Below are 21613 nucleotides of genomic sequence, written 5' to 3'. Positions count from 1 at the left end.
AGGCAGAGATAGGTACGTTATGAGACATTAATTAGTCAATGGCAATGTCCCATTAAGCTTTTAATGTGTTCTGTCTGGAGTGGCTTCACATCAACTGAGTATCAATTTGGGTAGTGAACAATGACCACACCAGTTTGTTTTTAGTATAATGTACACTCATAAGAGGGGGTCTAAAGATACATTTGAAATTTGTAATGAACAAATACATGTGAACTAGTGCTGCTGAAGTGTTTAAAGTAGCTACTGAGAGGTCTGTCATAAACTGTGTCACTATCTGTTGCCTTTAGTACGCTGTTAACTTTATGCCCTTAGTAACCCTGTTCTAGCATCTGTCTGACATCTCTCCCTGTCTGTCTCTCCTTCTGATGGCAGATATGTTCAGGCGAGTGGTGCGAGCGAGTAAGTTCCGTCATGTCTTTGGCCAGGCGCTGAAGAACGACCAGTGCTATGATGACATCCGCGTCTCCCGGGTCACATGGGACAGCTCCTTCTGTGCCGTCAACCCAAAATTTGTCGCCATCATCATCGAGGCCAGTGGGGGCGGAGCCTTCCTTGTCCTCCCTCTGCTAAAGGTGAGTGTGTCACTCAGCCAGCCAACTAGGCAGCATCATGGCTTCTTCTGTCTCATCAGGCTTCGAACACTTCTTCTCACTGTTGGCCTAGATCTCAGTATTAGTTACATTCAATCGCTCCATTCTGTTTCGGTGTGATTTGATTATTTGTTATTTCCTACGTTTTTGGTTACTGACAGCCTATATGCAATCATGGAAATGAGATAACAAAATTATTTTACTATGCTGGATATGTATATGTGCCAATCAATTCATTATCTGTTTAGCAGAATGTGAGGGTGCACTTTAGTATCAGGGCAAATGGACTTGGCCACCTTTTGAAAGACCAACAATTTCAGGACTATAGTGCTGTAACTGAATGGGTTTTAGATAACATTTCTAAGTGGTTTAATTTTTGTGACAGAAAAGTGAATATGCTGGGGATTGATCAGGCTGACTAGAGAGCGGGTGTTGTTGGGGTGTATAGGGGAGATGTGTGAACAGCCTCTCTTTCCTCTATTTAGTACCCAAGAGCTTGCAGCTGTTGTCAGCAGGTTTGACCATAATATGGTTGTCCAGCATTTCAGGCTGCCCAGGGCTCTACACTGACCTTTGTGCGCCTATTTTGAAAAATGTAGGCGCACGCAAATACATTTAGGAGCACAATGAAAAATATTTGAGAGATTAAAGATAGAATCCTTACTTTTTCTAGGCACGCTTGTGCTCCTAAAATATAAACACAATATGTAAAGTGTTGGTCATGAGCTGAAATAAAATATCCCAGAAATTTTACAAATGCACAAAAAGCTTATTTTATCTCAAATTATGTGCACAAAGTTGTTTACATCCCTGTTGGTCAGCATTTCTCCTTTGCCATAATAATCCATATACCTGACAGGTGTGGCATATCAAGATGCTGATTAAACAGCATGATCGTTACACAGGTGCACCTTGTTCTGGGGGAAATAAAAGGCCACTCTAAAATGTGCAGTTTTGTCACACAATGCCACAGATGTATCCAATTTTGAGGGATCATGCAATTGGCGTGCTCACTGCATTAATGTCCACCAGAGCTGTTGCCAGATAATTTAATGTTAATTTCTCTACAATAAGCCGCCTCCAATGTCGTTTTCGAGAATTTGGTAGTATGTCCAACGGGCCTCACAACCGCAGACTAGAGGTCGACCGATTATGATATTTTCAACGCCAATACCGATAATTGGAGGACAAAAAAAGCCTGTACCGATTAATCGGACGATTTTTAAAATGTATTTGTAATAATGACAATTACAACAATACTGAATGAACACTTATTTCAACTTAATATAATACATCAATAAAATCAATTTAGCCTCAAATAAGTAATGAAACATGTTCAATTTGGTTTAAATAATGCAAAAACAAAGTGTTGCGGTAGAAAGTAAAAGTGCAATATGTGCCATGTAAGAAAGCTAACGTTTATGTTCCTTGCTCAGAACATGAGTCTTCAATATTCCCAGGTAAGAAGTTTTAGGTTGTAGTTTATTATAGGAATTATAGGACTATTTCTCTCTATACCATTTGTATTTCATATACCTTTGACTATTGGATGTTCTTATAGGTACTTTTGTATTACCAGTGTAACAGTATAGCTTCCGTACCTCTCCTCGCTCCTACCTGGGCTCGAACCAGGAACACAACGACAACAGCCACCCTCGAAGCAGCGTTCCCAATGCAGAGCAAGGGGAACAACTTATCAAAGCGAGTGATGTTTGAAATGCTATTAGCGCGCACCCCGCTAACTAGCTAGCCATTTCACATCACATCGTTACACCAGCCTAATCTCGGGAGTTGATAGGCTTGAAGTCATAAACAGCAGAGCTGCTGGCAAAATGCATCAAAGTGCTGTTTGAATGAATGCTTATGAGCCTGCTGGTGTGCCTACCGTTGCTCAGTTAAACTGCTCTATCAAATCATAGACTTAAATATATTAATATGACCATTAATATGGTCGAATCCGGAAACTATCATCTCGAAAACAAGACGTTTATTCTTTCAGTGAAATACGGAACCATTCCATATTTTATCTAACGGGTGGCATCCACCAGTCTAAATATTCCTGTTACATTGCACAACCTTCAATGTTATGTCATAATTACGTACAATTCTGGCAAATTAGTTCGCAATGAGCCAGGCGGCCCAAACTGTTGCATATACCCTGACTCTGCGTGCAATGAACGCAAGAGAAGTGACACAATTTCACCTGGTTAATATTGCCTGCTAACCTTGATTTATTTTAGCTAAATATGCAGGTTTAAAAATATATACTTCTGTGTATTGATTTTAAGAAAGGCATTGGTGTTTATGGTTAGGTACACGTTGGAGCAGCGACAGTCCTTTTTCGCGAATGCGCACTGCACTGAATTATATGCAACGCAGGACACGCTAGATAAACTAGTAATATCATCAACCATGTGTAGTTATAACTAGTGATTATGATTGATTAAGTTTAATGCTAGCTAGCAACTTACCTTTGCTTCTTACTGCATTCGCGTAACAGGCGGGCTCCTCGTGAGGCAGATGGTTAGAGCGTTGGACTAGTTAACCCTAAGGTTGCACGATTGAATCCCTGAGCTGACAAGGTAAAAATCTGTTGTTCTGCCCCTGAACAAGGCAGTTAACCCACCGTTCCTAGGCCGTCATTGAAAATAAGAATGTGTTCTTAACTGACGCCTAGTTAAATAAAGATTGAATAGAGGTGTAAATATATATATATATGTATATATATATTTAATGGCTAAATCGGCATCCAAAATGACAGATTTACGATTGTTATGAAAACTTGAAATCGACCCTAATTAATCGGCCATTCCGATTAATCGGTCGACCTCTACCGCAGACCACTTGTATAGCGTTGTGTGGGGGAGCGGTTTATCAATGGCAATTGGATTGTCTCTATGGCAATTTGAATGCACAGAGATACCGCAACAAGATCCTGAGGCTCATGGTCGTGCCATTCATCTGCTGCCATCACCCCATGTCGCAAGGATCTGTACACAATTCCTGGAAGCTGAAAATGTCAGTTCGTCCATGGCCTGCATACTCACCAGACATGTCACCCACTAAGCACGTTTGGGGTGATCTGGATTGACGTGTACGACAGCGTGTTTCAGTTCCCGCCAATATCCAGCAACTTCACACAGCCGTTGAACAGGAGTGGGACAACATTCTACGGGATTTAACCAACAGCCTGATGAACTCTATATGCGAAGGAGATGTCACACTGCATGAGCCAAATGGTGCTCACATCAGATACTGACTGGTTTTCTGATCCACGCCCCTACTTTAAAAAACTTGTATTTATTTTTTTATCTGTTACCAACAGATGCGTGTCTGTATTCCCAGTCATGTGAAATACATAGATTCAGGCCTGATTTAAATCAAATTAATTGACAGATTTTCCTGTATATGAACTGTAATTCAGTAAATTGTTTACAATTGTTGCGTATTGTGTTTTAGTTCAGTATATTTTGGTCTTTAGTGCAGGGCCGACAAACACATGTTTTACCTTCTCCCCTCCATCTTTCCTCCATTTTACTGTAATCAGTTAGTTGTAATTTTGGATAGAGCAGACATTTCCATATATATTTTGTTAGCTGCATGTGTGACAACTCCCCCAGTTCTAATTATGATATCATTTACAAAGGTTATATATTTTTCCAAAGATAATGTTTTTTTTTTATCAATTAGTGTATTTGTTTTGTCTTTTCTGGTGGATTAAACTGCAGCTTGTGTTAAAAGTAGTCCTATTTTGGAGATTATTTCATTTTGAAAGAAGTAAGAGGTTGTAATCTGAATAAATGGGAAAAGGCCCTTTTTGACCATAGGGTGAGACATTTTTACTAATCTGCGGGAGAACCAGTTCGAATTTAAGTATAACTTTTGTATGACTGAAGCCTTTAATGAGAGGTTCAATGCTTTAATATTTAATAATTTTAGCCCTCCGAATTCATAGTCATTTATAAATTAATGGTCTTTTTTTTAGGAATGTTAGCCTGCAGAGTTTGTAAATAACCATGTACACTGAGTGTACAAAACATTAGGAACTCTCGCTCTTTCCATGACATAGTCCGACTAGGTGAATCCAGGTGGAAGCTATGATCCCTTATTGATGTCACTTGTTAAATCCACTTCAATCAGTGTAGATGAAGGGGAGGAGACACGTTAAAGAAGGATCTCTAAGCCTTGAGACAATTGAGACATGGATTGTGTATGTATGCCATTCAGTGTGAATGGGCACGACAAAAGATTGAAGTGCCTTTTTGAACGGGTTATGGTGGTAGGTGCCAGGCAGGTGCACCGGTTTGTGTCAAGAACTGCAAAGCTGCTGGATTTTTCATGCTAAACAGTTTGATTTCTGTATCAATGGTCCACCACCCAAAGGACACCCAGCCAGCTTGACACAACTGTGGGAAGCATTGGAGTCAACATGGGCCAGCATCCCTGTTGAATGCGTTCGATACCTTGTTGAGTCCATGCCCTGACGAATTGAAGCTGTTTTGTACTCAATATTAGAAAGGAGTTCCTAATGTTTTGTACACTCAATGTATAGTTCTGCCTTGGGTTTTTGATGATCGTAAAGAATATGAATGAATGGTACTGGAAGAAAGTAATAGTTAAGAAATGCCAGGCATGTACATGAACAACAAATGATCTACAGTGCCTTGGAAAGTATTAATACTCCTTGACTTTTCCCAAATGTTTGATACGTTACAGCCTTATTATAAAATGGATTAAAGAAATTAAAAAAAATGCTCAGCAATCTGCACACAATACCCCAAATTGACAAAGCAAAACCTTTTTTTTTTTTTGCAAAAAAAAAACAACAAATGCCTTATTTACATAAGTATTCAGACCCTTTGCTATGAGACTCGAAATTGAGTTCAGGTGCATCCTGTTTCCATTGATCATCATTGATGGTTCTACAACTTGATTGAAGTCCACTTGTGGTAAATTCAATTGATTGGACATGAGGTCGAAGAAATTGTCCGTAGAGCTCTGAGACAGGGTTGTGTCGAGGCACAGATCTGGGTAAAGGTACCAAAAAATGTCTGCAGCATTGAAGGTCACCAAGAACAGTGAACTCCATCATTCTTAAATGGAAGAAGTTTGGAACCACCAAGACTCTTCCTAGAGCAGGCCGCCCGGCCAAATTGAGCAATCAGGGAGAAGGACCTTGGTCAGGGAGGTGACCAAGAACCTGATGGTCACTCTGACAGAGCTCTAGAGTTCCTCTGTGGAGATGGGAGAAACTTTCAGAAGGACAACAATCTCTGCAGGACTCCACCAATCAGGCCTTTATGGTAGAGTGGCCAGACGGAAGCCACTCCTCAGTAAAAAGCACATGACAGCCCACTTGGAGTTTGCCAAAAGGCACCTACAAACCATGGCCTGCTCAGACCATGAAAAACAAGATTCTCTAGTCTGATGAAACCAAGATTGAACTCTTTGGCATGAATGCCAAACGTCAGGTCTAGAGGAATCCTGGCACCATCTCTACGGTGAAGGATAGTAGTGGCAGCATCATGCTGTGGGGGTGTTTTTCAGCGGCAGGGATTGGGAGACTAGTCAGGATCGAGGGAAAGATGAATTGAGCAAAGTACAGAGAGATCCTTGATGAAAACCTGCTCAAGAGTGCTCAGGAGATCACACTGGGGCGAAGGTTACAACCCTAAGCACACAGCAAAGACACATTTTCCAAGATGGCGTAGCAGCGGGATGTCTGTTTTGATTGTCCTGTACCGTGTATATATCGTTTTTCTTCGCATATACACTTCTCAAAAAAATAAAGGGAACACTTAAACAACACAATGTAACTCCAAGTCAATCACACTTCTGTGAAATCAAACTGTCCACTTAGGAAGCAACACTGATTGACAATAAATTTCACATGCTGTTGTGCAAATGGAATAGACAACAGGTGGAAATTATAGGCAATTAGCAAGACACTCCCAATAAAGGAGTGGTTCTGCAGGTGATAACCACAGACCACTTCTCAGTTCCTATGCTTCCTGGCTGATATTTTGGTCACTTTTGAATGCTGGGGGTGCTTTCACTCTAGTGGTAGCATGAGACGGAGTCTACAACCCACACAAGTGGCTCAGGTAGTGCAGATCATCCAGGATGGCACATCAATGCGAGCTGTGGCAAGAAGGTTTGCTGTGTCTGTCGGCGTAGTGTCCAGAGCATGGAGGCGCTACCAGGAGACAGGCCAGTACATCAGGAGACGTGGAGGAGGCCGTAGGAGGGCAACAACCCAGCAGCAGGACCGCTACCTCCGCCTTTGTGCAAGGAGGAGCACTGCCAGAGCCCTGCAAAGTGACCTCCAGCAGGCCACAAATGTGCATGTGTCTGCTCAAACGGTCAGAAACAGGCTCCATGAGGGTGGTATGAGGGCCCGACGTCCACAGGTGGGGGTTGTGCTTATAGCCCAACACCGTGCAGGACGTTTGGCATTTGCCAGAGAACACCAAGAGTGGCAAATTTGCCACTGGCGCCCTGTGCTCTTCACAGATGAAAGCAGGTTCACACTGAGCACATGTGACAGACGTGACAGTCTGGAGACGCCGTAGAGAACGTTCTGCTGCCTGCAACATCCTCCAGCATGACCGGTTTGGCGGTGGGTCAGTCATGGTGTGGGGTGGCATTTCTTTGGGGGGCCGCACAGCCCTCCATGTGCTCGCCAGAGGTAGCCTGCCTGCCATTAGGTACCGAGATGAGATCCTCAGACCCCTTGTGAGACCATATGCTGGTGCGGTTGGCCCTGGGTTCCTCCTAATGCAAGACAATGCTAGACCTCATGTGGCTGGAGTGTGTCAGCAGTTCCTGCAAGAGGAAGGTATTGATGCTATGGACTGGCCCGCCCGTTCCCCAGACCTGAATCCAATTGAGCACATCTGGGACATCATGTCTCGCTCCATCCACCAACGCCACGTTGCACCACAGACTGTCCAGGAGTTGGCGGATGCTTTAGTCCAGGTCTGGGAGGAGATCCCTCAGGAGACCATCCGCTACCTCATCAGGAGCATGCCCAGGCGTTGTAGGGAGGTCATACAGGCACGTGGAGGCCACACACACTACTGAGCCTAATTTTGACTTGTTTTAAGGACATTACATCAAAGTTGGATCAGCCTGTAGTGTGGTTTTCCACTTTAATTTTGTGACTCCAAATCCAGACCTCCATGGGTTGATAAATTTGATTTCCATTGATCATTTTTGTGTGCTTTTGTTGTCAGCACATTCAACTATGTAAAGAAAAAAATATTTAAGAAGAATATTTCATTCATTCCCATCTAGGATGTGTTATTTTAGTGGTCCCTTTATTTTTTTGAGCATTGTATTTCAAATATGTTTTTAATATTTTTAATCTCAATTTCCATCTATGGACTGAACATACACTCCTGCAACCCGCCTCACCCAATGTGTTATGGATCTGCTATTTTTCATACTTTAGAAACGGAACCCCCTTCAGAAGCATGCCAGCCAACTAGCTACTTACTCAAAGTCAGTTAGCTGCTAGCGGTAATCACCGTTAACTCTGACATCTGCCAGCCTCAGCCTGGTCAAATTCCTGCCAGTCTGCTCAGCACGATATCAACCCAGAGCATATCGGACTGCTTTTCTCTACCGCATTTCCGGATTCCTACCGCAAGCTTTGAACCTTTACTCCGGATAATCGCAGCTAGCTAGCTGCTATGCGAGTGGCTACTCCTGGCTAATGTCTCTGTCCTGAAGCAAGCACCAGTTAGCCTGGATCTAGGCCCAGCTCCCGGCTAGCCGAAGAGATCCATCAGACTTCAATACCTCTTTTTCCAATTGGCCTGGCCTGGACCCTTTGCTGCCGTCATGGAGCCCAGCCGATCCATCACGACTGGTATGCCGACATAACCGTCCGGGGGGTTTCAGCAGGCTCTCCCATTGCGACGTCCCCCCGAGGCCCATCTGCTAGCCCCGGTCTGCTAGCTGTCTGTATCGCCGTGCCTCCAGCTCACCTAGCTACTCACTGGAACCTATGATCACTCGGCTACACATGCCTCTCCCTAATGTACATATGCCTTGTCTATTACTGTTTTGGTTAGTGATTTTTTTTGTCTTATTTCACTGTAGAGCCTCCAGCCCTGCTCAATATGCCTTAGCTAGACCTTTTGTTCCCCCCCACACACACATGCGGTGACTGCACCTGGCTTAAATGGTGCCTCTAGAGACAAAACCTCTCTGGTTTTTGGTTTCATACATGTTAACATTAGAAGCCGCCTCCCTAAGTTTGTTTTATCCGCTGCTGTAGCATAGTCCACCAACCCGGATGTCCTAGCCATGTCTAAATCCTGGCTTAGGAAGGCCACCAAAAATCCTGACATTTCCCTAACTATAACATTTTCAGACAAGATAGAACTGCCAAAGGGAGCGGAGTTGCAATCTACTGCAAGTATTTAGTCAGCCACCAATTGTGCAAGTTCTCCCACTTAAAAAGATGAGAGGCCTGTGATTTTCAACATGGGTACACTTCAACTATGACAGACAAAATGAGAAGAAGAAAAATCCAGAAAATCACATTGTAGGATTTTTTATGAATTTATTTGCAAATTATGGTGGAAAATAAGGATTTGGTCAATAACAAAAGTTTATCTCAATACTTTGTTATATAGCCTTTGTTGGCAATGACAGGTCAAACGTTTTCTGTAAGTCTTCACAAGGTTTTCACACACTTGCTGGTATTTTGGCCCATTCCTCCATGCAGATCTCCTCTAGAGCAGTGATGTTTTGGGGCTGTTGCTGGGCAACACGGACTTTCAACTCCCTCCAAAGATTTTCTATGGGGTTGAGATCTGGAGACTGGCTAGGCCACTCCAGGACCTTGAAATGCTTCTTACAAAGCCACTCCTTCGTTGCCCGGCCAGTGTGTTTGGGATCATTGTCATGCTGAAAGACCCAGCCACGTTTCATCTTCAGTGCCCTTGCTGATGGAAGGAGGTTTTCACTCAAAATCTCACAATACATGGCCCCATTCATTCTTTCCTTTACATGGATCAGTCATCCAGGTCCCTTTGCAGAAAAACAGCCCCAAAGCATGATGTTTCCACCCCTATGCTTCACAGTAGGTATGGTGTTCTTTGGATGCAACTCAGCAATCTTTGTCCTCCTGTTTACCAAAAAGTTATATTTTGGCTTCATCTGACCATATGACATTCTCCCAATCTTCTTCCAAATGCTCTCTAGCAAACTTCAGATGGGCCTGGACATGTACTGGCTTAAGCAGGGGGACACGTCTGGCACTGCAGGATTTGAGTCCCTGGCGGCATAGTGTGTTACTGATGGTCGGCTTTGTTACTTTGGTCCCAGCTCTCTGCAGGTCATTCACTAGGTCCCCCCATGTGGTTCTGGGATTTTTGCTCACCGTTCTTGTGATCATTTTGACCCCACTGGGTGAGATCTTGCGTGGAGCCCCAGATCGAGGGAGATTATCAGTGGTCTTGTATGTCTTCCATTTCCTAATAATTGCTCCCACAGTTGATTTCTTCAAACCAAGCTGCTTACCTATTGCAGATTCCGTCTTCCCAGCCTGGTGCAGGGCTACAATTTTGTTTCTGGTGTCCTTTGACAGCTCTTTGGTCTTGGCCATAGTGGAGTTTGGAGTATGACTGTTTGAGGTTGTGGACAGGTGTCTTTTATACTGATAACAAGTTCAAACAGGTGTCATTAATGCAGGTAACGAGTGGAGGACAGAGGAGCCTCTTAAAGAAGAAGTTACAGGTCTGTGAGAGCCAGAACTCTTTCTTGTTTGTAGGTGAATAAATAAATACTTATTTTCCACCATAATTTGCAAATAAATTCATTAAAAATCCTGTGATTTTCTGGATTTTTTTTCTAATTTTGTCTGTCATAGTTGAAGTGTACCTATGATGAAAATTACAGGCCTCTCATCCTTTTAAGTGGGAGAACTTGCACAATTGGTGGTTGACTAAATACTTTTTTTTTTGTCCCACTGTATCTGTCACCAAACCCACTGGCTCCAGGTCATTTATAAGTCTTTGCTAGGTAAAGCTACGCCTTATCTCAGCTCACTGGTCACCATAGAAACACCCACCCTTAGCATGCGCTCCAGCAGGTATATTTCACTGGTCATCCCCAAAGCCAACACTTCCTTTTGCCGCCTTTCCTTCCAGTTCTCTGCTGCCAAGTGACTGGAACAAATTGAAAAAATATCTGAAGCTAAAGTCTTCTAACTTTAAGCATCAGCTGTCAGAGCAGCCTACTGATCACTGTGCCTATACACAGCCAATCTGTAAATAGCACATCCAACTACCTCATCCCCATATTATTACTTACCCTCTTGCTCTTTTGCACCCCAGTATCTCTACTTGCACATCATCATCTGCACATCTATCACTCCAGTATTAATGCTAAATTGTAATTATTTTGCCTCTTTGGCCTATTTTCCTACCTCCCTACTCTTCTACATTTGCACACACTGTACATAGATTTTCTTCTTTTTTTTCTATTGTTTTATTGACAGTACGTTTGTCTATCCCATGTGTAACTCTGATGTTTTTGTACGACTGCTTTGCTTTAGCTTGGCCAGGTCGCAGTTGTAAATGAGAACTTGTTCTCAACTAGCCTACCTGGTTAAATAAAGGTGAAATTTAAAACAAACTAAGCAGGAGTGGATTCGAGACAAGTCTCTGAATGTCCTTGAGTGGCCCAACCAGACCCCGGACTTGAACCTGATCGAACATCTCTGGAGAGAACTGAAAATAGCTGTGCAGCAACGCTCCCCATTCAACCTAACAGAGCTTGAGAGGATCTGCAGAGAAGAATGGGAGATACTCCCCAAATACAGGTGTACCAAGCTTGTAGTGTCATACCCAAGATGACTCCAGGCTGTAATCGCTGCCAAATGTGCTTCAACAAAGTACTGAGTAAAGGGTCTGAAATACTTATGTAAATGTGATATTTCAATATTTTTTTATTAAATTAGCAACCATTTCTAAATACCTGCTTTTGCTTGTCATTATAGGGTATTTGTGTGTAGATTGATGAGGTGGGAGGGAAACTGTTTAATACATTTTAGATTAAGGCTGTAACCTAACACAATGTGTAAAAAGTTAAGGGGTCTGAATACTTTCCGAAGGCACTGTATATTGTCTCAGAGAGTACTGTGTTTCCCCGGTATTCATTTAGCAGCGGCTGCTGCTAAATAGTTGCCGCCGCACCCAACATTTTTTTAAATGCGTTTTTTGGGATCCATTGATTTTTGCCATAATGTTTTAGCATAAGAATACAGAATTGGCCATTGCCTCCGTGACACCTTTCCACAACCTTTGCCACCACTGCTAAACATGTATCTAGGGAAATGCTAGAGTAGAGTGTGCGCGTGTGTATACTGCTGAAGTCGGAAGTTTACGTACAACTTGGCCAAATCCATTTAAACTCCGTTTTTCACGATCCCTGACATTTAATCCTAGTAAAAATTATTGGGTCAGTTAGGATCACCACTTTTATTTTAAGAATGTGAAATGTCAGAATAATAGTAGAGAGAATCATTTATTTCAGCTTTTATTTCTTTCATCATATTCCCAGTGGGTCAGAAGTTTACATACACTCAATTAGTATTTGGTAGCATTGCCTTAAACAATTTAAACTTGGGTCAAACATTTCAGGTAGCCTTCACAAGCTTCCAAAAATAAGTTAGGTGAATTTTGGTCCATTCCTCCTGACAGAGCTGGTGTAACTGAGTCATGTTTGTAGGCCACGTTTTTTTCAGTTCTGCCCACAAATTTTCAATGGGACTGAGGTCAGTGCTTTGTGATGGCCACTCTAATACCTTGACTTTGTTGTCCTTAAGCCATTTTGCCACAACTTTTGAAGTATGCTTGGGGTATTTGGAAGACCCATTTGCAACCAAGCTTTAACTTCCTGACTGATGTCTTGACATGTTGCTTCAATATATCCACATAATTTTCCTACCTCATGATGCCATCTATTTTGTGAAGTGCACCAATCCCTCCTGCAGCAAAACACCTCCACAACATGATGCTGCCACCCTTGTGCTTTACGGTTGGGATGGTGTTCTTCGGCTTTCCTCCAAACATAATGATGGTCATTATGGCCAAGCAGTTCTATTTTTGTTTCATCAGACCAGAGGACATTTCTCCAAAAAGTATGATCTTTGTCCCCATGTGCAGTTGCATACTGTAGACTGTATTTTTTTATGGCGGTTTTGGAGCAGTGGCTTCTTCCTTGCTAAATGTCGATAAATACAATTGTTAGACATGGAAATATAGATATACCTCTCCTTAATGCAACCGCTGTGTCAGATTTTTTTTTTTAACTTTCGGAAAAGCAAACCATGCAATAATCTAAGATCAGAAAATAAATACAATTATCAAGAGAAATCACATTATAAATATTCCCCTACCTTTAACGATCTTCATCAGAATGCACTCCCAGGAATCCTAGTTCCACAATAAATGCTTGATTTGTTCGATAATGTCCATTATTTATGTCCAAGTAGCTACTTTTGTTAGCGTGTTTAGTACACAAATCCAAACGGACGAAAACTTCAAAAAGTTATATTACAGGTTGAAAAACTTGTCAAACTAAGTATAGAATCAATCTTTAGTATGTTATCATAAATCTTCAATAAAGTTCCAACCGGAGGATTCCTATGTCTGTAGAGAAGCCATGGAACTCAGGTCGCTATCGTGTGAAATGCGCATGCCCAGGACCTGGCTCTCTGCCAGACCACTGACTCAAACCGCTCCCATCCGGCTCCACCACACAGTAGAAGCCTCATTCGAGTTTCTAAAGACGGTTGACATCTAGTGAAAGCCTTAGGAAGTGCAACTTTATCCATATCCCACTGTGCATTCAATAGGGGCTGGGTTGAAAATCGACCAACCTCAGATTTCCACTTCCTGTTTGGATTTCTTCTCAGGTTTTTGCCTGCCATATGAGTTCTGTTATACTCACAGACATCATTCAAACCATTTTAGAAACTCCTGAGTGTGTTCTATCCAATACTATTAATAATATGCATATATTAGCAACTGGGACTGAGGAGCAGGCCGTTGACTCTGGGCACCTTTCATCCACGCTACTCAGTACTGCCCCTGCAGCCATTAGAAGTTTAAACAATTGTTGGAAAAATTACTTGTATCATGCACAATGTAGATGTCCTAACCGACTTGCCAAAACTATAGTTTGTTAACAAGGAATTTGTGGAGTGGTTGAAAAATGAGTTTTAATGACTCCAACCTAAGTGTATGTAAACCTCCGACTTCAAATGTATATAGATGCCTTTTAACCTAATGTTGTATTTTTATTCCTTCACAAGCCAACCCTTGGTCTTTGCCAGTAGGACTAGGGGGCTCACAGTTCATCGTTTCTCCCGTCATTGTTACTGATCTCCATCAGTCATACTGAATGTCCTCTTTCTCTCTCCAGACTGGTCGCATAGACAAGGCCTACCCAACAGTATGTGGTCATACGGGTCCTGTCCTGGACATCGACTGGTGCCCTCACAATGACCATGTCATCGCCAGCGGCTCAGAGGACTGCACAGTCATGGTACGTACAGACAGTTTTCACTGCTTACATCTTTAAAATGGTGACACTATGTTCAAGATGCTGTCTAGGCCCAGGTATGAATACCTACCTACTACACATGTTCGGACTCTGTGGATGCACCTTACGTAATAAAGGAAAGCTCTTTACCCCTATAGATTTTTTTTCCAGTGAACTCTGACATCTCTTAAGAAGACTATGATCAATAGCCCCGTCTGGGTCTGTCAGTGTGCTGCACATGCTAGTGCTGCAAGCTTAGCCTCCCTGGTGTGCTCTATACACAAAGCATGTGTCATAGCGTTATCGGATCCACAGCCATAACTGGATGGTGGGGCAGTGAGGTCATCCTATCAAAATGTCTTGTGTCCTTATTTGGTCTTAGACAAATAAATAATGTCTGCAGCAAGAAACGGACAAGTCCACAGAAGGGTCCATACAATATTTTATCTAAATGTATTTTATATGATAGACCTTAAAGATGGAATACAAAAAACATTTTAGTAAGGCCTGCTCTCTGAAACGTATGTTATGCAGGTGAAACATTAAATGTTATGCAGGCCTTATTCCTTTCCCATCCTTGTTTCTGCCCCCATCAGCTCTCTGCTGCCATCCTTAGACTAAACACCGTTAGTACATCCTGCTAACATTAGAAAAGCACATCCATAGTATACTGACACCTAGCTAAGGCTGATTGTCTCAAGGGGTTGAGGAGAATTGACCTCTTGTTTGTTCATGTCCGTAGTTATAAATGAGAAAATGGATATAAATAAGTAGAAGGCAATGGCATCATGACTAACTTCATCTCTCGCTGTCTCCAGGTGTGGCAGATCCCAGATAATGGGCTGGTCACCCCGCTGGCTGAGCCTGTGGTGGTGTTGGAGGGACACTCGAAGAGGGTGGGCATCGTCACTTGGCACCCCACGGCCCGGAACGTCCTCATGAGTGCAGGTAGATACAGGTTTAATACCCTGCTCTCACACGAGTATAGTGTCTGCAGGAGTATGGCACTTTCAGCAGGGAGTTCATTTGTCAGAACAGCTCTCAGAATACAAGGCATTTTATATATTTTCCACTCTACTGTGGGACTGTACTCTGCTACGAGGCAGTGGCATGTGGATTTCGACTAGTTTGTCTGTCCCACCAGGCTGTGACAACTTGATCATCATCTGGAACGTGGGGACGGGCGAGGCCATGATCCAGCTGGAGGACATGCACCCTGACGTCATCTTCAGCGCCTGCTGGAGCCGCAATGGAGCCCTCATCTGCACCGCCTGCAAGGACAAGAATATCCGTGTCATTGACCCCCGCAAGGAGAAGATCGTGGCTGTGAGTGGGCTGGGGACTCTAGGGGAGATACAGTGCCTTGTGAAAGTATTCACCCCCCTTGACGTTTTTCCTATTTTGTTGCATTACAACCTGTAATTTAAATGTATTTTTATTTGGATTTCATGCAATGAACATACACAAAATAGTCCAAATTGGTGAAGTGAGATGGAGAAGAAAAAAAAACGGAAAAGTGGTGTGTGCATAAGTATTCACCCCCTTTGCTATGAAGCCTCTAAATAAGATCTGGTGCAACCAATTACCTTTAGAAGTCACATAATTAGTTGAATAAAGTTCACCTGTGTGCAATCTAAGTGTCACATGATCTGTCACATGATCTCAGTATATATACACCTGTTCTGAAAGGCCCCAGAGTCTGCAACAATACTAAGCAACTAAGCAAGGGGCACCACCAAGCATGTGGCACTGTGAAGGCCAAGGATCTCTCCAAACAGTTGTGGAGAACTACAGATCAGGGTTGGGTTATAAAAAAATATCCGAAACTTTGAACATACCACAGAGCACCATTAAATCCATTATTAAAAAATGTAAAGAATATGGCACCACAACAAACCTGCCAAGAGAGGGCTGCCCACCAAAACTCATGGACCAGGCAAGGAAGGAATTGATCAGAGAGGCAACAAAGAGACCAAAGACAACCCTTAAGGAGCTGCAAAGCTCTGCAGCGGAGATTGGAGTATCTGTCCATAGGACCACTTTAAGCCGTACACTCCATAGAGCTGGGCTTTATGGAAGAGTGGCCAAAAAAGCCATTGCTTAAAGAATAAAATAAGCAAACACGTTTGGTGTTCGCCAAAAGGAATGTGGGAGACTCCCCAAACATATGGAAGGAGGTACTCTGGTCAGATGAGACTAAAATTGAGCTTTTTGGCCATCAAGGAAAACGCTTCGTCTGGTGCAAACCCAACACGTCTCATCACCCCGAGAATATCTCCACAGTAACGCATGGTGGTGGCAGCATCATGCTGTGGGGATGTTTTTCATCGGCAGGGACTGGGAAACTGGTCAGAATTGAAAGAATGATGGGTAGCGCTAAATGCAGGGAAATTCTTGAGGGAAACCTGTTTGTCTCTCAGACATTTGAGAGTGGGACGGAGGTTCACCTTCCAGCAGGACAATGACCCTAAGCATCCTGCTAAAGCCACACTCGGGTGGTTTAAGGGGAAACATTTAAATGTATTGGAATGGCTTAGTCAAAGCCCAGACCTCAATCCAATTGAGAATCTGTGGTATGACTTAAAGATTGCTGTACACCAGCGTAACCCATCCAACTTGAAGGAGCTGGAGCAGTTTTACCTTGAAGAATGGGCAAAAATCACAGTGGCTAGATGTGCCAAGCTTATAGAGACACACCCCAAGAGACTTGCAGCTGTAATTGCTGCAAAGTGTGGTTTTACAAAGCATTGACCGTTTTCTTTTTTTTCTCATTTCACAATAAAATATAGTTTGCCTCTTCAAAGTGGAAGGCATATTGTGTAAATCAAATGATACAAACCCCCCCAAAAATCTATTTTAATTCCAGGTTGCAAGGCAACAAAATAGGAAAAATGCTAAGGGGGGTGAATACACTGTATTTTGGCTTGATAATCACTCTTGTAGCACTGTCTCTCACATAAACACCCACACGTCATTGGTGCTGAAACATGCGATCCTCTCTGATAGACGTGTTGTGTTTCAGGAGAAGGACAAGGCCCACGATGGAGCACGGCCCATGAGAGCCATCTTCCTGGCTGACGGAAACATCTTCACCACCGGCTTCAGCCGCATGAGCGAGCGGCAGCTAGCCCTCTGGAACCCCGTATGTCACCTCCCATCCAGACCCACACGGACACACACACATGGAAATCTGCCGATGTGGCCTTGCGCAAGGCACTTAACCCTAATTGCTCCAGGGTCACCGTTAAAAGTGGCAGACCCTGGCTGTGACCCCACTCTCCGAGGGAGAGTTGGTATATGCAAAAATAAACATTCTCAATTCACACGTGTAAAATAGGACAAATATAAGCACCCACCAAATTATTATTTGTTATACACATACAGATAGACATTCATGCACTCATAGATGCACAAATCCTTATCTAAATCAAATCAAAGTTTTTGTCACGTGTGCCGAATACAATAGGTGTAGACCTTACAGTGAAATGCTTACTTACAGGCTCTAACCAATACTGCAAAAAAGGTGTTACGTGAACAATAGGTAAGTAAAGAAATAAAACCACAGTAAAAAGACAGGCTATATACAGTAGCGAGGCTATGACAGTAGCGAGGCTATAAAAGTAGCGAGGCTACATACAGACACCGGTTAGTCAGGCTGGTTGAGGTAGTATGTACATGTAGATATGGTTAAAGTGACTATGCATATATGATGAACAGAGAGTAGCTGTAGCGTAAAAGAGGGGTTGGCGGTTGGTGGGACACAATGCAGATGGCCCGGTTAGCCAATGTGCGGGAGCACTGTTTGGTCGGCCCAATTGAGGTAGTATGTACATGAATGTATAGTTGAAGTAACCACATGAAATGTATGTTTTGTGTTGACAGAAAAGCATGGAGGAGCCAATATCAGTCCACGAGCTGGACACCAGTAATGGAGTGTTGCTGCCCTTCTATGATGCAGACACCAATATAGTGTACCTGTGTGGGAAGGTGAGGATGATATACTTGTTAGAGATGTTGTCTCCCATCTGGATAGAGGATTAGTGTGACTTCGGTCTTTCTGGGAGGATTTCACAGGTTTTAACAGTAACCTCTCCTATGTTCAGGGTGACAGTAGCATCCGGTACTTTGAGATAACAGACGAGGCTCCATTCGTGCACTACCTCAACACCTTCTCCAGCAAGGAGCCCCAGCGAGGTATGGGCTACATGCCCAAACGAGGACTGGACGTCAACAAGTGCGAGATTGCCAGGTAACAACCATGCACTCAGTGATGGCTTTGAGACCTTCTCCTTATGTCCATTAGAGGGAGGACATGTTTCAGTATTTGAGAGAACAGTCCTAATGCCTTTGATTCTGTGGCTGTACATCCTCATCATGTTTTGTCTATTTTACTTGCAGGTTTTATAAACTACATGAGAGAAAATGTGAGCCAATCATTATGACAGTCCCCCGAAAGGTTTGTGTCTTTCTTTTACTCTTTGAATATATTTTTTTACATTTAAGACATCGATGCTGTAGAAAAGAGTGCAATTGTTGTTCAAATCAGGCAATATTAAGAATACAGCCACTGACTAGAGTACAGTCCTAACTGATACCATTATGTCTTTCCTTCTCTCCGTCCCACGCATCCAGTCGGACCTGTTCCAGGATGACCTGTACCCGGACACAGCAGGACCAGATTGTGCCATCGAGGCGGAGGACTGGTTTGATGGGAAGAACGGCGAGCCCATCCTGATCTCCCTGAAAAACGGCTATGTCCCCGGCAAGAACCGCGACCTCAAGGTGGTCAAGAAGTCTAATGTCTTGGAGGGCAAGCCAGCCAAGAAAGCAGCAAACACCTCGCCTGCCGAGAGCAAGGCCTCTCCACATCCATCTATAGTGAGTAGGACTGAACACTTTCAGTAACAACTGTCAAGCTATATTAAGACAATATAGTGAATAAAACTGTACTTTTAACACAGGCAATAGACAAGATGTGTTAAGATAAACTAAGAAAATCAGCTGCAGTAACACAGTGAATAGATTTGATTCGCAACGATTGATATCAGAACAGTACTGGAACATTTTCTGTTAAGTCATTTTAGCTACCAAATGGTTTGTGAAACAATATATCTTGTCATTATTTAACTGGTTGTCCTTTCTATGCTTTATTGCAGCAAAATGAAGGGAAACTGGAGGAGCTGCTGCGAGAGGTCAAGTCGCTCAGGGACCTCGTCACCCTACAAGACCGTCGAATTGCCAAACTGGAGGACCAGATGTCCAAGGTCGCCATCTAAGACTCAGCCCCCGCTCAGGACCATTCATTGATTGGGAGATAATCGAGTGAACAGGGCCAGTCACTGCCAAAATTTGAGAATTCGGCTTCGTCATTCCGCTTGGAATCTTCCCAGCGACGATCCCAAGCACACATTCCAAGATGAACTTTGTTTTTTATCATGTCTACCCCTCACACTTACCTCTAAAATACTTAGAGAAACAACTGTTGCAATTCATAGTCCACCTTTTTACTGGGGATGAAACGCATTTGAATAACTGCCATTTTTTGGTTGATTGAAAAGTCTTACCATTTTGTTATTGTTTTAAATTGTGGTCAAGAACATTCTGATGGGAAGTTTGTACTTACTGCAATACTCTCAACAATCGTATGTAGCCACCAGTATTGCCATATTCCCCTTGGTTTTTGTGCTGCCAAAAAAATGTTTGTGTGGGTGTGGGTTTTCATTTATTTAGTCTTTTCTCCTGTTTTGCATTCCAGTTACAGACTATAGGATAATAGAATGATTTAGGCAAAGAGAAGAATTATCTTTGAACCAACTATAGCTGTTACACTGTTGCAAAAGAAAGAGAAAGATATCAACATTTTTCCGCCACGCCAGCTGCTCGTATTAAGCATCAGATCACTGAATGTGAAGGAAGTCTGACGATATTGTTAGTTCTTCTGGGTGTAGATTTTAACTGTGGGGGTGTCGGCAGGCAGTGGCGTAAACTGCAGCTCTCGCTGGCATAAATGTAGTGGTGCCTCTGTCACGCTGTGGAGGGTATTAGGGCTCAATCTGAGGTCACCCACTCCGGTGCATGTTGTGACATTGGAAAGGGACCTCTCTCAGCATTTCTTTCACTCAACCATCTAGTTCATGTAGTAAGGTGCATGCAATAAAGATTTTACACATGGAAATGTCTTCTCCACAATAAATCCCTTATTCTTTGTTTGTGCTAACCTTTCTTTCTACCTTTTTCACCTCTGTCTGTCTTGCTGGCTTGAATTAAATGATTCACACACTGAAACCGGCAGAGCAATGCACAGTCTGATAGACACATCTCAAGTGGGATTTTAGAAACCGTTATGTGAATATACAGTATAACATTATCTTTTGATAACACCACATAATCTGAAATGGTTGTATAAATGACAACCAGGACAATTCAAGATCCAATAATTAGTCTTAAGTACAATAATGAAAGATCCTTTGTTCCATCAGCAGAGCGCCAGTGGCACAGTCTAGAGGGGAAAAAACATTTAAACCATGGAGTAGAGGTTTTCATTGCTTTGGCCGGCCCATAAAAGTCATTTTCTGCTCCTGGCTTCCTGTTGGGGGTTGTTCTCATCACACAGCATGGAGGGAAGGGGGGTCAGAGGGGCTGTCTGGCATCCAGACACACTGGCAACCAGTGGGCGGATGAGGGGATGAATGTGGACTATGGGGATTTTGTAGATTAGATGAAAGGCTTGAAGTGGAGGGATAACAGTTCAAGGAAGATTAAGTGGATTTGGTGGGAACTTGTTTTGGGGGGGATATGTTACCTACTGATACAGCATTTACATAAGTTAATGGATAAGGATTACTGAAAGGCTTACCAGCACACATTTTACTCCTGTATTTCCTCTCTCTTGACCACCCACCTCCTAAAATCATTTGTTGGGAAAACAGCCAGTTTGAAGGTCACTGTGGGATAAACGTCCTCTTTGGTAGCTGTGTTTGTGTGGCTACTCAACTTTGTTGTGTGTTAAAATTCTGGTGTATCAAATTCCCATGCTGTCTTTGCAAAATAACATTTTGAACAGTTTAGGTTCTGTGGGGGAAATATAATTTGTTGTTTTTAATGGATCAAATGTCATGTTTATTATCAGTCTGACAATTTAGTGAATATAGTGCTCAAACTCCATGCAGGCAAGAATATTTTGCTTTACCTGTCATGCATTGTGTAATGAAGTAAGCCTATACCAAGAAAACTATTTCAGCCTGCAACTAAACTAGTGGTTGTGATGAAATCCATTATCCCTGAGACAACTACCTCTGTGAAGGGGTTTATCTCCAGAGCAACATCCGTTCACAAATTACTCACAAGACGAGAACAGGAAGTGGTGGTTTCCATGGAGACAGGTTTCAATACTTGCTGCCACATTTCCACAGGAGGTCTGTAGTTTACACTGCACAGCAATGAGCCTGGTTAGAGGAGGT

The 21613-nt window shown here is 42.9% G+C and overlaps 1 protein-coding gene across 2 annotated transcripts in view; it reads left to right on the top strand.

Moving 5' to 3' along the window:
- The window catches only part of LOC118391400 (coronin-1C-A-like), a 28105-nt gene extending 7745 nt beyond the window's left edge, over nucleotides 1-20360 (top strand). For both annotated transcript variants that reach the window (XM_035782751.2, XM_035782752.2), the window contains exons 2-11: nucleotides 373-572; nucleotides 14034-14156; nucleotides 14972-15101; nucleotides 15298-15479; nucleotides 17176-17295; nucleotides 18036-18140; nucleotides 18257-18402; nucleotides 18552-18609; nucleotides 18786-19031; nucleotides 19310-20360. In XM_035782751.2, coding sequence (XP_035638644.1) covers nucleotides 373-572; nucleotides 14034-14156; nucleotides 14972-15101; nucleotides 15298-15479; nucleotides 17176-17295; nucleotides 18036-18140; nucleotides 18257-18402; nucleotides 18552-18609; nucleotides 18786-19031; nucleotides 19310-19429 — 1430 coding nt within the window. In that variant the 3' untranslated portion in view covers nucleotides 19430-20360. The remainder of the gene's footprint in view (nucleotides 1-372; nucleotides 573-14033; nucleotides 14157-14971; nucleotides 15102-15297; nucleotides 15480-17175; nucleotides 17296-18035; nucleotides 18141-18256; nucleotides 18403-18551; nucleotides 18610-18785; nucleotides 19032-19309) is intronic.
- Nucleotides 20361-21613: the final 1253 nt, after the last annotated feature.

This window comes from Oncorhynchus keta, chromosome 12, assembly GCF_023373465.1.
Source record: "Oncorhynchus keta strain PuntledgeMale-10-30-2019 chromosome 12, Oket_V2, whole genome shotgun sequence".
Lineage (NCBI taxonomy): Eukaryota > Metazoa > Chordata > Actinopteri > Salmoniformes > Salmonidae > Oncorhynchus > Oncorhynchus keta.
Note: the sequence above shows the minus strand (reverse complement) of the source record. Positions and strands in the feature narration are given on the sequence as shown.